The sequence below is a fragment of the Punica granatum genome, chromosome 2, assembly GCF_007655135.1.
Source record: "Punica granatum isolate Tunisia-2019 chromosome 2, ASM765513v2, whole genome shotgun sequence".
Lineage (NCBI taxonomy): Eukaryota > Viridiplantae > Streptophyta > Magnoliopsida > Myrtales > Lythraceae > Punica > Punica granatum.
The window spans coordinates 8888394-8901931 of record NC_045128.1 but is presented as its reverse complement, the minus strand read 5'-3'; the positions used below and the strand labels follow the sequence as shown (position 1 = coordinate 8901931).

At 42.6% G+C, this 13538-nt stretch overlaps 3 protein-coding genes across 3 annotated transcripts; 2 read left to right on the top strand and 1 right to left on the bottom strand.

Moving 5' to 3' along the window:
- The first annotated feature begins 389 nt into the window (after positions 1–389).
- Positions 390–4332, top strand: LOC116193620 (U-box domain-containing protein 35-like). The gene is made up of 10 exons (XM_031522363.1): positions 390–576; positions 800–909; positions 1182–1303; positions 1404–1654; positions 1854–1908; positions 2040–2346; positions 2434–2535; positions 2645–3070; positions 3349–4149; positions 4306–4332. The coding sequence occupies exons 1-10, from the start codon at positions 390–392 to the stop codon at positions 4330–4332; spliced, it is 2388 nt and encodes a 795-aa protein (XP_031378223.1).
- Positions 4333–5306: 974 nt separating this feature from the next.
- LOC116197924 lies at positions 5307–8205 on the top strand. Its single transcript, XM_031528201.1, has 7 exons — positions 5307–5783; positions 5865–6202; positions 6694–6846; positions 7001–7093; positions 7230–7288; positions 7505–7598; positions 7812–8205. The coding sequence occupies exons 1-7, from the start codon at positions 5375–5377 to the stop codon at positions 8031–8033; spliced, it is 1368 nt and encodes a 455-aa protein (XP_031384061.1). The 5' UTR covers positions 5307–5374; the 3' UTR covers positions 8034–8205.
- A 652-nt stretch (positions 8206–8857) lies between these two features.
- LOC116197922 (transmembrane 9 superfamily member 11) lies at positions 8858–11537 on the bottom strand. Its single transcript, XM_031528199.1, has 2 exons — positions 11378–11537; positions 8858–11175 (listed from the first exon to the last, which is right to left on the bottom strand). Exon 2 carries the CDS (start codon positions 11140–11142, stop codon positions 9154–9156), a length of 1989 nt encoding a protein of 662 aa, XP_031384059.1. The 5' UTR covers positions 11143–11175; positions 11378–11537; the 3' UTR covers positions 8858–9153.
- Positions 11538–13538: the final 2001 nt, after the last annotated feature.

The window sequence follows — 13538 nt, the reverse complement described above, 5'->3', positions numbered from 1 at the left end:
AGAATAAAGGAAAAAAAATTTTGAAATCAAAGGGGACAAAAGGAAAACAAAGATCAACTGATTTAGTTTTTTAGCCAAAACTACTTCCGAGTTGTCTTCTCAACAATGGGGAGAGACGGTAATAGAACAAGCAAAGAGAAAACCATCAACAAAATCTCCACGGGCTCAAATAAGAATCCGAATAATCCCGGCAAGGACATATAGTTAGTCTTGGAAATCGTTAGCTCGGACGAAGAGTTCATCCCAAGGATATAAAGCGGAAGCCAGAACATCACAGTGTTGAAGAGGTAATACATTTTCCCTGTGCAAGTTTTCTTTAAGCCGTTGCGACATTCGGGTGATTGTTTTTCATCCGGAAAGTTTTGTGTGAGTGAACAGACGACGGAAGAATGGCGAAGAGAGGAGACAAGAGGGAAGAAAGCGTGGCAGTGGCTATCGACAAGGACAAGGCAAGCCAGTATGCCTTGAAATGGGCAGTGGATCATCTTCTTGGCAAGGGGCAAGTCTTGACACTCCTCCATATCAAGACGAAAGCATCCTCCATAACCGTATCAGGTATTATGATCTCCCTCCATTGCTTTCATTTTCCATGAAAATTTTCCGGAAACTATCTCGTTAGGTAGATGACAGGAAACAAAACATGACATGCCTTCTAATTTTTCCAATCTTCTTTCCAAGTTTTTGGCCAAACAAGGTTGTTGTTCGATGGTTTCGTAGCACGTGTAAATTATACACAGGTAAATGTCGATGACTTTGTCGTTCTAATGATCAATCCAATCGGGTTTTTTGGAAAGTGCAGTAGGAAGCAATGGGGCAAATGGAGATACGAGTGATGTGTATAAGGCGCAACTGGAAAGCCAAGCTAGGGAACTATTCCTCCCATTCCGTTGCTTTTGCACGAGAAAAGAAGTAAGTCTCCATTTGCTAATGTAGTCTCGGCTTAATCCTTCAATATCAATCGCAATTGCTTACGACTAAAACCTCGGAAGAGAATTAAATCACAAATCTGATAGTGCTTTGAATATTATGTGATAATGAGTGATTACACCGTAGGCAATGCATCGATGTTGATGTAACAACCTCGCTAGAAATAACGACGTCCCTTTCAATTTCACTTTTGAAAGGATTGATGATGTTTGGTAGATATGTATTCGTAATTGCCCCGTTCATGCGTGTATCAGATCCAATGCAATGAGGTAATTATTGAAGATTCAGACATAACGAAGGGAATAATCGACTATATTAACACCAATGCCATCGATACTATCGTACTCGGAGCACCGACCAAAAGTGGCCTTTTCAGGTAAGCTCTGAATGAATCCAATATGCACTTCGTATATGGAACAATTATACTTTGTGTTTATAGATTCTGATGTTTCTGAATTATTGTTTCGTGTCTGAAGATTCAAGAGCACAGATGTTCCGGGCAGCGTGTGCAAAGGAGCCCCGGAGTTCTGTACAGTGTATATCATATCAAAGGGTAAAATATCAGCCGTAAGATCTGCATCCTCGACCCCACCGAAGAAGCCTCTGCCCCTCAACCCACCACTTCCAATCTATCAAAACAGCACCTCAGCTACCGCCGGCTCGGTTGCCCCCGTGCCAGCATACCAAAATGAAGTGCGTCCGGGACAGAACCATATCCCACGAGGTAGTAGTACCATACTTCCAAACTCCTCTCCCTTCTCTGTACTTATTGGGATCCCCAAAGAACTAAATAGAACGATTTGAGAATTGGCTTTCGGAAGGTTTCTTGCAATTTTTATCTTCTTTAATGGTGAGAATGTGCTTAATAGAATGTTTCAAACGATTACACTTAATTGGGTCTAATGATCTCCTTTCTTTTACTGTAGGCGTAGAAAGGAATCCACTCGCACCTCGCAATATGCCCGATGAAAATGAAATCAAGTAAGTTCCTGGAATTTTGTGAATTGGGATAGAAGGAACTCTTCACGAACTTTCGACTAATGGATAACAGCATAATGTGTTCAGTTCTGCCAAATGGGTCAGTGACATTTTTGCTCAAACTTTGGTGGCAGGTCACCCTTCACAAGACCGGGAGCAGCGATGAACAGATCATACGAGAGGACTAACCTCGACAGTGACATATCGTTTGTAAGCGGTGGGAGGCCGAGTACGGACAGGAGCTTCCAGTCTCTGTTCGATGGAATGGAGCCAGCGAGGCTCTCAGGCTGCTCTGACTATGACAACAGAAGCTTTGGCGGCATTTCCTCTTTCTCATCCCAGGGGAAGCAGTCCTTCGACATTTCCTCTCAGCAGCTCGACTTCGGCTCATCATCGTCGCTTGAGGATAGCGGCAGACTATCGATCTCATCACAGACCATGGTACTTGCTTATAAACTACTCCATTTCTGTAGAGATGCAAAATAGAAGGGGATAATTTAATTGATCGGAAGATTCGGAAATTTTCAGGAAGATGTGGAGGCAGAGATGAGGAGGCTCAGGCTTGAGCTCAAACAGACAATTGATATGTACAGCACAGCTTGTAAGGAAGCACTCACAGCAAAAGAAAAGGTTTGGTTCTTGTTTTCATTCATTTTTCTTGCTTTCCAAGCTGGAAAGAAATGGAAAACGCCGAGAAATTTGGTCGAATGAATGATTTGACGTTATTTTGTGATTTTAGGCAAATCAGCTTCATCAATGGAAAATGCGAGAGGAACAAAGACTCGAAGAGGCCCGGATGGCCGAAGAGGCAGCATTAGAGCTCGCTGAGCGGGAGAAAGCCAAGTGCAAGGCTGCACTGGAGGCGGCTGAGGTTGCCCAGAGGATTGCCGAGCGGGAAGCGCAGAAGAGGATCAACGCTGAAAAGAAGGCGGTCAAGGAGGCCGAGGAAAGGAAGAAGATCATGAGCTCCCTCGGTCAGGACCGCCGGTACAGGAAGTACACAATCGAGGAGATTGAGACGGCCACTGACAACTTTGCAGCTGCCCGAAAGATAGGTGAAGGAGGCTACGGGCCGGTTTACAAGTGCTATTTGGATCACACTGCAGTGGCCATCAAGGTCCTGAGGCCGGATGCAGCTCAAGGGCGTTCACAGTTTCAACAAGAGGTGCTATAGTAACCCTTCACTATGTCGGCCCTGGTTTAAATCGAACCTAGTGCTTTGTCCAGCAGATCAGTTGAGGACTGGCCATTGGCTGGCCCGGTTCACTAATTCGACTGTTAAAACAACCGTACTGCTACACGATGAAAAGTTGTTCATATGTAAAATGGTAGGAGGCAATGACCTCCGAGCCAATCATATAAGCTATATCGAACTGAAATCGTGAAGTTATCTTATTTCTCAATGGTCAATAACATCATATCAAATTTAAAATTATGTTGCAGGTTGAGGTGTTGAGCTGCATACGGCACCCGAACATGGTACTGCTGTTGGGAGCCTGCCCAGAGTATGGGTGCCTGGTCTACGAGTACATGGCAAATGGGAGCCTGGAAGACCGCCTCTTCCGGAGGGGGAATAGCCCTGTCCTCCCCTGGCAGATCAGGTTCCGAATTGCTGCCGAGATTGGGACAGGACTCCTGTTCCTCCACCAGACCAAGCCGGAGCCACTAGTGCACCGCGACTTGAAGCCCGGCAATATCCTCCTTGACCGGAATTTCGTGAGCAAGATCAGCGACGTGGGCCTGGCAAGGCTAGTCCCGCCATCGGTCGCCAACTCAGTGACACAGTACCGCATGACCTCGACTGCAGGAACGTTCTGCTACATCGACCCCGAGTATCAGCAGACGGGAATGCTAGGAATAAAGTCGGACATCTACTCCCTTGGGATCATGCTCCTCCAGATAATAACCGCCAAGCCTCCAATGGGCCTGACCCACCTTGTGGAAGAAGCCATCGAGAGGGGGACTTTCGCGAAAGCTCTAGACCCCTCCGTCACTGACTGGCCCGTCGAGGAGACCATGAGTTACGCGAAGGTCGCCCTCAAGTGCGCAGAACTGAGGAGGAGGGACCGGCCCGACCTCGGGACTGTGGTGCTGCCGGAGCTTAACCGATTGAGAGCACTCGCTGAGAGTTCAATGCCCAGTTTCCCACAACACAGCGGTGGAACTTCTTCACCCTCTACATCCAGCAGTGGTCCAGCTTCAAGTTCCAGTATGCAGGTGATGACTATATACGAAATATATTTTGTTGTCATAATTTTTTATTTATTTAGAAGAAAATTTATTTTTCTACTATTTGTAAACCTTTCATGCCCTAAACCTTTCATACTCTCTTTCAAAATGTCTTTTTAATCATATTATTCCAAAACTTTAATATCCTAAAACCCATGTTTTGAGTTAAAGTTAAAGTTAAAATCATCACGAGCATAAATCCTAATATCCTAAAACCCATGATGATGACGGACCCTCAGATGCGGAATTCCGGATACGAAAGCTCGCGTGCATCCACCGGTGGACAGAGAACAAGTAAATTTCGACTTCCTATTTTCTCTTTTCAAAGAATTTTTTTCCCGTAATATTCAACATGATTATACATATAACTTGATTTTACATCCGTTCAGGGCTGCGAGAATGACTTGATCATAATAGTCCAGGATAACTTATGGAGCTCAAACTCCACGAGAGAAGGGTCCCTCATCATCGAAGTCGACGCAGGGTGATATGACACCGAGAGTTGAGATCGAATTGCTCATGCGCGTATACCTTCGCGCCTGACAATAATTTCTTGATTGCTGTATTGATTTGCATTTTCATTTCCCTTTGGGTAGAATAGTTCGTGATAGGGGACGCCTGCAATTAATTTCACGTGTAGAGGAATATTTACGAGGTTAAGTACAGGAATTTCCTTGTCACTGTCACATTTACATGTTCTATTTTCCGTACCAGATGAGTAAGGTGACGACCAATGTCATTGAGATTTTCCAAATTTCTTGTGATTGGCCCTCGTGTAATTATTCGAGCATTTCTGTATTATCCAATCGAACTCGATTATTTAGGCTTCGGGTCCATAATTAACCAAAAAAGAAAAAGAAAATCTAGCTTGGTTACGAACTCATTCCCATTTGTTACGGGATTCTCGTGGAATTATCCTGAGGATTATCATTGTAGAAACCCGAGCTGCGGGATCATGATCGATCGAGGCAAAGCCTGGAGGGGTTTAGTCCTCAACTTGGTTGATCTCTTCCTTCAGGATAAGCATTTTCTGGAAAATCTTCGAAAGTAAAGGGTTAGTACGAAATACAATAAAGGTCTGGGATGATTTTCAAATTATATAAAATACAGGGGTGCTTATGCAATTTTCAACATTGCAACATCGCCATCCTCCGTACTGGCCAACCACTGCCACTCACCTCCTCCTCCTCCCGCCATGGGATCTCCTTCCCCAACTCTCACGGTTCTCTGAACCACTGACATGGCGTCTCTTCTTCAACCCCCATCCCCGATTCGGCTCCCTCCCCTCAACCCCATCGTCCCGCTCTTCTCTCCCGCCAAACCCACCACTCTCTTCCCCTGGTCCCCGAACCCAATAAACCCATTCAAAGCCTCGTCCTCCTCCAACACACCCGAATCCTCCGAGCCCGACCCGGGTCCCGTCGACCCGGTCAAGCTCGCCTTCGAGAAGGCCACGGCTTACCGGAAGTCCCCGCAGTCGAAGCCCGCGGTCAAAGTCATGACTGGGGATGCTGGGGCCGACAGTGGAGCCGGTGCCACCAGCCCTGGTCCAGCTCCGGCGGAGGGTAATGGCGGAAATGGCGCCGAGCAAGTCCCGGATGCGGCCAAGATTGCCATGGAGAAGGCGAAAGAGTACAGGAAGAACAAAGGCAAGTGCCATTGAATTGTAAAGTAATCACATTGGTCTTCTATTTTGGTTCGCTAAAGCTCGTAACTTTTGCTGGACTTAGGATTGAATGAGGAAAAGGGGGCAGATTCCGGCGCAGGGGTCAAAGTTGAGAAGGCCAGTAACAAGGATCAATTGGTTGTTTCGAGCGTCGATTTCGTGGGTCTTGACTTTGGGGATAAGAAACGGACTCGCAGACTTCCTCCCGGTTTGCTTCCCGTAGCCGAGACTTTCTCTGATCAGGACATAAAGGAAGTGGAGATCATCGTCGGAGACACGAGTAAATTCGAAGACTCGACAGCGACAAAACCCGCATCGGTAAAGGAAGATAACTCGGATGTTTACAAACCAAAGGTTTCTACTTGGGGCGTTTTTCCGAGACCAAGCAACATCTCCAGATCGGTACACACTAGACTAAAGATAGCACACATTCTATGGACTGCATATCGGTTGTTTGTTTGTGATGTGTGATCATTTGTATTAGAATATATGCTTAGAAATGCAAGCAATCTGTCAAAGGTATTTTTCTCGGGCACTTTTGTTCTGTCAGGAACACTAGTAAATTCGAAGATTCGACAGCAACAAAACCCAAACCAGTAAAGGAAGATAAGTCAGAGGTTTACGACCCAAAGGTTTCTTCTTGGGGAGTCTTTCCGAGACCAAGCAACATCAACAATGTGACGCATGCTAAACTGCTGATGATGCAGATTGTATTGGTGGTTTATTTGTGTTCTGGTGGTTATATGTGTTGTAATGAATGCTTAGAAGCGCAAGCAATCTGTTAAAAATTGATTTTTCCTGGACCCTTTCACTCTTTAACCTGTTGTATTAATTGAAGCTAGCCATATAAGGATGAACTAATCTTTGGCCCATCATTATATCTTCGTATTCAGTATGGGGGTGGAAGAAATATTCGCCCAGGAGAAGCACTTGAAACTGCTGAAGAGAGGGCTGCTAAAGATGCACGAACAAGAGAGTTGCTTGCTGCTTACAAGAAGAAAATCGGCTTAAATGTTGATCCAAAGTTGAAAATTGAATGTGAGAAGGTTGCTTTCTGATTCTTACTTTTGCTGTGGAACAACTCAGGCTTCCAGCCTCTGATTCTCTGCACTTTTCTTTCTTTGCTGTATTTGGATGAAGAATCTAAGTCGCAATATTCCCAATAATGGTGCTTTTAGGTCATTTTTTTGCTAATTACAGGTTCTGAAGGACGGTGATGCTCTGATGGATTCGGGAAAGCTCAAGGAAGCTTTACCTTATTATGAGAAGATCATGAAAAACCTGCCGTTTCAGGTAAAGTTCAATCGAATTCTGCAGCTTTTCCCTTGCAATCCCTGGTATGTGCTTTGAAAATAAGACCTGTTCTGATACTGCAGAGGCAAAATGCTCTTTTATTTAATTCATTATAGTTTGATTGTTACCCTTGCAGAGCGAAATTCATGGCCTAGCGGCATTGCAGTGGTCTATTTGCCAGGATTCGCTAACAAGGTAGTTATATATTATACAATTGATAAAAACATGGGATACTTTTTTTTCTTATTTTCTCGGAACAAACTGGAGAATTGAATGGCAACCGAATTGTATGATCTCAACTATTCTTCATAGGTTATTCCATCCTCCTTGTCATTGATGATAATAATTGTTGTGGGGTGGAAGACTGTTGTCTATTAGTAAATTATGACTGATTTGACTGGGACATGGCAGGCGAGATCAGGCCCGTTCTATGTACGAGAAGCTTCAGAGTCATCCGAATCCTACGGTCAGCAAGAAAGCTAGGCAGTTCATGTTCAGTTTTCAGGTGATCTTTGTTAGGATAATTGTGTTACTAATCTCCATATAACCAAAAATAAAATAAAATAAAAGAAGGAACCAGAAGTCTTTTGAAACCCATGCATACTTTTCCCGCTTCTGAAAATTTGATTTCTAAACTTAGTAGAGTTTGTATTCGAGTATTCAGCCAAATAAACCTCGATGCTCCTGACATAGAGGGAATTATGAAACTCTATTGCAGGCCATGGAGATGATGAAGGTAGGAAGCTCAAGGCTCTCTTCAAGGAACACGGGATACCAGAACTATTTCGAGGCATTCATTGAAGACAAAGTCGACTACACTTCGAATAACGATGATGAAGCACGACTGGGTGCTCTGACCACTAATGCTTTCCCGTACTTTATTTTTCTTCTCTCACCTATTTTTTACGTACTATTCATTGCGCTGCAGAAAGGAAGATGACATATATGAGTTGGACAATTTTTACCCGAATTTAGGAATGAGTCGTAGCTTTTAGCTGATGTGTAGCATGCAATTTCTAATGATTATGTGAACAAACATGGAAGGACATTGTAAGCATACCTAATATGAATAGACCTAGACCTTTTCAATGCCGAATGAGGTCAATGCCAAATGAGGTCGGTCACATTGTCTTCTAAATCGACTAATTGAGGAGTCGCTGATTCTGGTTTACCATAATCTGGAAAACGACGAATGTGAAAATTACACCATGATAGAGAGGGTCCGGGACCTTGAGGGCAAGCGAACATTCTGTAACAGGGGACACTTATTACCATCATTGATATTGTTATAGGAGACTTACCTTATCAGCTGAGATCACTTATATGCGACCAGTGACTTTCACCTCGAGGATCAGATCCCGAGACTCTATGACTATATCAAAACCCCTTTGTGCTAAGCTATCGTGATCACAAACGGCAGACAACAAAAGCGTCTTTGCAATTGGAAACCTGAAGAACGTGTCTCGCGCATCATGGTTTGGCCTCAATGAGTAACAAAGTTTGAAATCATTATCATTTTCAGGACCCAGAATTGTATGAGCCTAGCTTTTGTTTATCCTGCCATAACCTGAAATTTACTCGATTACAACCCGACTCAAAGTCGGCAGAACTGCGATGTGCGCAGCACAACAGATTAGTTCATGCTGGAAGGCTACAGCTTTCAGACAGTTGAGGAGTTTGGTAGAATATCTTCACAGCTAAAAAATGGCCAATTTTTATCTTGACAGGAGAAGCATCATTATCAAATGATCATCAGAAACCATCTAAACACCAACCAAACAAAAGGCTCCATTTTCTCCACCAGAATGCCCTTAGGAAAATGTAACATGAATTACAGAGAAAATTATTTAAATCTTAAGAAAAAAGGGGGGAAAAAAAGAAAAAGAAAAGGCTCAGAGCTACAACTATGTTTTCCTAGACCAAATTCATCCAAGAACAGTAAAAGTAATACATCACAGAAATTAAGAACAATTTGCATTGATCCTGTCCTGTTTTATACTCTCTCTCTCTCTCTCTCTCTCTCTCTTTATCTGAATTTCCCTCGAAATGCTTGAGCAGCTTTAGTCGAGCTTGACTGAGGAGAACAAGTAGTGGACGAACCAGAAGGAGGACAGGAACCCGACCGTCCCCGTGGCAAGCATGATGGCAAACACCATGAAGAGTGAGTATCCTAAGTAGAGTGTTGCGGAGACTGGGCCGCTCAAGCTCTTGAGGTCAAAGACGAGGTAGTTTATCGAGTATAGGAAGATATAGATAGCAACTGATCCCGAGGCAAAGAAGGATTTCCACCACCACCTCCAGTCCTCGACACACAGGTGCATGTAGGTCAAGACGAGAGAAACCTCAGCACAGACAACGACCAGCAGGACCAACACAATGAAGAGGAATCCGAAAACATAGTAAACCCGACCCATCCAGATGCTTGACATGATGAAGAAGAGCTCGATGAAGAGGGTCCCGAAGGGCAGGGTTCCAGCCCCGAGGACAAGCAACCAAGATGGGTATTTCTGGGCCGGGATTTCCCTCGGGATTTGATTGGTCCTAACGGGATATTCTATATGAGGAGCTTTAGCCCCAAGGTATCCTCCAATTAAGGTAAGCGGGACCGAGATACAGAACCAGAGCAAGAGCAATATGACGAAGAGTGAGAAGGGAATTGCCCCAGTGCTGTGGCTTCCCCAAAGAAGGAAGTTGAGCGTCGTGAGGATGGTGAAGGCTATCCCAGGGAAGAAGCAAGCGGACTTGAAGGCCACAGGGACCCAACCCTTGGGGTCCCCACACCCAATGGTCCTCCACATGCGGACTGCCACATAGCCGGCAAGCACACCCAGAATCATGTAGAAGAACAGCATGCCTGTGATGAGGGTTCCCCGAGAAGCAGGGGACATGAACCCTAGGGCTGCAAAGAGAATCGTCACGACTGCCATTCCAAGAATTTGAACCCCATCACCAAGCATTATGCATAAGAGGGCTGGGTTTGTCGGGGCACGGAATACATCCCCAACCACAAGTTTCCAGCCTGATAGCTCCTCATTCATCTGGGCCTGCGCCTCCTTGTCGAGCTCCTCATAACGGGTCAGATCCCGCCTCACAGTTCTCAAGAAGATCACCAGGACAATACCAGCGAGAAAAGTGATCACCATGAGCGAGTTTAGGATCGAGAACCAGTGGACCTTTGACCCCTCCATTTTCAGGTATGCATCCCATCGAGAGGGCCACTTGATGTCGCTCTCCTCAAAGGTGACCTCATAAGTAAATACAATAGGCTGGCCCTCTTTGATTGCCATTGAGACGGTGGTGGGGTCACACTTTATCGAGGAAGGGAACTTATCGTACATCTTCTTGCCCTTGACCGAATCAGCATTGTGATTGATACTACAGGGGACAATCTCAAACCCAACAACCATGTAACCTGGAACCTCAGTTCCGCCATTCCCGATCGTGGGGATCACCTCAGCGGCATCTCCAGTGCCCATAACACGGGCAACGTTTGCCTCCTCATACTTGTGGACCAAAACCGTGAACTTCAAGTGGTTGAATACATAGTAAACATCCTGGACCTTGATCCCAACAGGGTACCCTGTCCACCGGAGAAAATACCCTTCCTTCTTGGTGTACCGAATCGCAGGGAGATTGTCGAGGATGAGATTGACCTGGTACATCTCGTCGATCCTCTCCTTCAAGATCTTGAAGGTATCGCCCGACAAGGGAGGAGTGGCGCACAAGAAGACCTTCGTCTCATTCGTGTACATCTTGAAGCGGTACGGCGAGTTCTCAATCCGGTCCCCCATGAGGAGCTCGCCGAGATTCTCGGCGCTGTCCTTGACGCCCTCCGGGGGCTGGCAGAAGGGGAGGCTATAGTAGCTATACGGAATCTCGGTGTCGATCGAAGTTAGCGAGTTCACCTTCACGGACAAGGTGTCCCCGATCCCATACTTGTGAGGGTAACTCCCCGGCAGGTAAAAAGACACCCCCAGTTGAGAAAACACAGACAAAACCAGCAAAACCCAGATCTTGAATCCCCCGAATTGCCCAAGAGATCCCATCATTTTCCGGGCGATTTTCTCGAACTACTGTCAGATCTGGGACAAACCCAGATGCAGAAATGCACTAATCAGCGAAACGCGAATCAAATTCCTTCCCGGGTCAATCAAAATTGATCGAATTTCACAGATTTAAGAGATAAAAAAAAAGGAAATTTCGACTACCGGAGAACTAAACGGAGCAGAGCAGGAGGAACAGAGATCAACAACAGCTGAAACTCATGATCAGATGGAAACTTACCTCCAGATCTAACGCTACCTCTTGAGCAGCAACGAAGAACACATAAAGAGTACAGAGCGAGAGAGAGAGAGAGAGAGAGAGAGAGAGAGAGAGATCGGGAAGAAAGAGATATATCGGGCTCTACTTTCTGCGTGATTTGTTCTTCACTCTTTCTTCTCATGGAAAAAACAACGTTTCTTCACACAAATCGCCTCCGCAAAATTACCACGCTGCCCCTCGTAATTAACTTATGCGGTCGATTGCATCTAATATTTTACCGTAATTTCCAGTTTTAATTGTCCTCAATCTTATGCTCCTTGGCATATTTCAAATAAGTGATGATGCGTAGCTTTATGAGGTATTATTATTAGTGATTATTATGGACTTCTTGGGCTGAGTGAATGGATGCCCGAACGAGAATGAACCTCGGCAGATTAGTTGCAAACACCATGTGATCATAGAATAAAAATTAGATTAATTACCTAGAAAAGTATGAACTTTATATTTTTTTAAATAAAATATGATTTTTAGAAAATAGCACAGAAATGTGTAATCTTTACATTTTTTCTTAAATATAGCACGACATTTGGAGAGTAGCACAGGAAGATACGATTTTTATAATTTTTTTAAATATAACACGACCTTTAAAAAATAGTATAAAAGACACTACCTTCAAATTTAACTGCTATTCTAGCACGTTTTAAAAAAAAAAGATCATGCTTGAAGATTGTGTCTTTCTGTTATATTTTTTAAAAGTCGTGTCATATTTAGGAAAAAGTACAAATATCGTATTTTTATACGCTACTTTCTAAAAGTCGTGCTATATTTAGAAAAAAAATGTAAAAGTGGTGTATTTTTATATTATTTTCCAAGATCATACTATACCTATAAAAAAAGTATAAAGATAATGCTTTTCTAACTGATTAATTCATAAAATTTAATAGGCGTAACGAGGTATTAATATTAAAATATACAAATTCCTTATTTTGAAATTACAGTTAAAATGTGAAAATCTTGGCATTCCTTCTATGTATTTTTATTTTATTAAAGCGTTTGGTAATGAAGTTAAGTTTGATTTAATTTGATTTAATTTGATTTAAGTAAAAATAGTTACGAAAAATATGTTAGAGAATTTGAAAAAGAAGATAAAAAAAAGTAATAATTGTGTTGAAATGAAGAAAAAAAGTGTTGAAATTTAAGAAAAAATGTTAAATAATTGATAGAATTTAGTATAAAAATTAATTTAAATAATAAATAAGAAAAATATATGAGAGAGAATTTATAGAAAATATAAAAAAGTAATGATTGTGTTATTGAATTGAAAAAAAAATTAATTTTATAAATAAACATAACAATATATTTTTAGGGTTTTAGGGACAAGCAATATAGCAATATTTTCTTTTTCTTTTTCTCTTTTTGGACTAGTACTTCACCGACACAGGTAGAACAGGGACAAGAATTGACTACACACCTCATCTACTATTTTAAGTATGAAAAATAATAATAAATCAGATAAAAGCCACTAGTATTGTTCGTGAAGATTTTCAATTTGGCTACTTTTGATAATGTTGTACTGCCTTGGTACCTTAACTTTTCCAGCTAATTTTGATACGGCCCCGAATCATTCTTGACCATATATAATCTAGCTAACCGGATTAAGATCCCGATTGTCGAAAGCAAAATTGGGGTGATTTTGTAATTATATTGTACAATAATTTGCAAATGCCATGAGCCCAATCCATGGGCTCCACATATGTGAACATGAAAGTTTCTTCTTATTGTACGATAATTTTTATTTGCGTTGGCTTATTAAATGATAAATCTCCAAAAATAATGAATTTTCGAAAAAAAAAACTTTTTTTTAAAGAAAAATAAATACTGAACCAATTTGAATTAAATTCATAATTGATTCTATCTATCTAATCTAAATATTTAAATGGAAGAAGTTGCTGACCCTTAACTTGCACGTAAAGAGAATCAATTTGGACTCCAACTCGCCAGTACAAGTACAACTAAGTTATCGGCTCTACAAAGGTCTTTTATTATTTTATTATTTTTTTGTGTTTGTTTGACTTATATATTATCTGTAGCTTTTCTTTTTCTGGGTACTACTTAATATTTGGAGTTAGTCATTAGTATTTACCCAATTCAATTCAGTTCCATCGAGGTGCTGCCTACTTAG

Coding starts and splice junctions, on each gene's coding strand:
- LOC116193620 (XM_031522363.1), top strand. CDS start 390: ATGGCGAAGAGAGGAGACAAGAGGGAAGAAAGCGTGGCAGTGGCTATC. Junction 910..1,181: donor GCTTTTGCACGAGAAAAGAA/GTAAGTCTCCAT, acceptor TGCGTGTATCAG/ATCCAATGCAATGAGGTAAT. Junction 2,536..2,644: donor CACTCACAGCAAAAGAAAAG/GTTTGGTTCTTG, acceptor TTGTGATTTTAG/GCAAATCAGCTTCATCAATG.
- LOC116197924 (XM_031528201.1), top strand. CDS start 5,375: ATGGCGTCTCTTCTTCAACCCCCATCCCCGATTCGGCTCCCTCCCCTC. Junction 7,094..7,229: donor TGAAAAACCTGCCGTTTCAG/GTAAAGTTCAAT, acceptor TTACCCTTGCAG/AGCGAAATTCATGGCCTAGC. Junction 7,289..7,504: donor TGCCAGGATTCGCTAACAAG/GTAGTTATATAT, acceptor GGGACATGGCAG/GCGAGATCAGGCCCGTTCTA.
- LOC116197922 (XM_031528199.1), bottom strand. CDS start 11,142: ATGATGGGATCTCTTGGGCAATTCGGGGGATTCAAGATCTGGGTTTTG.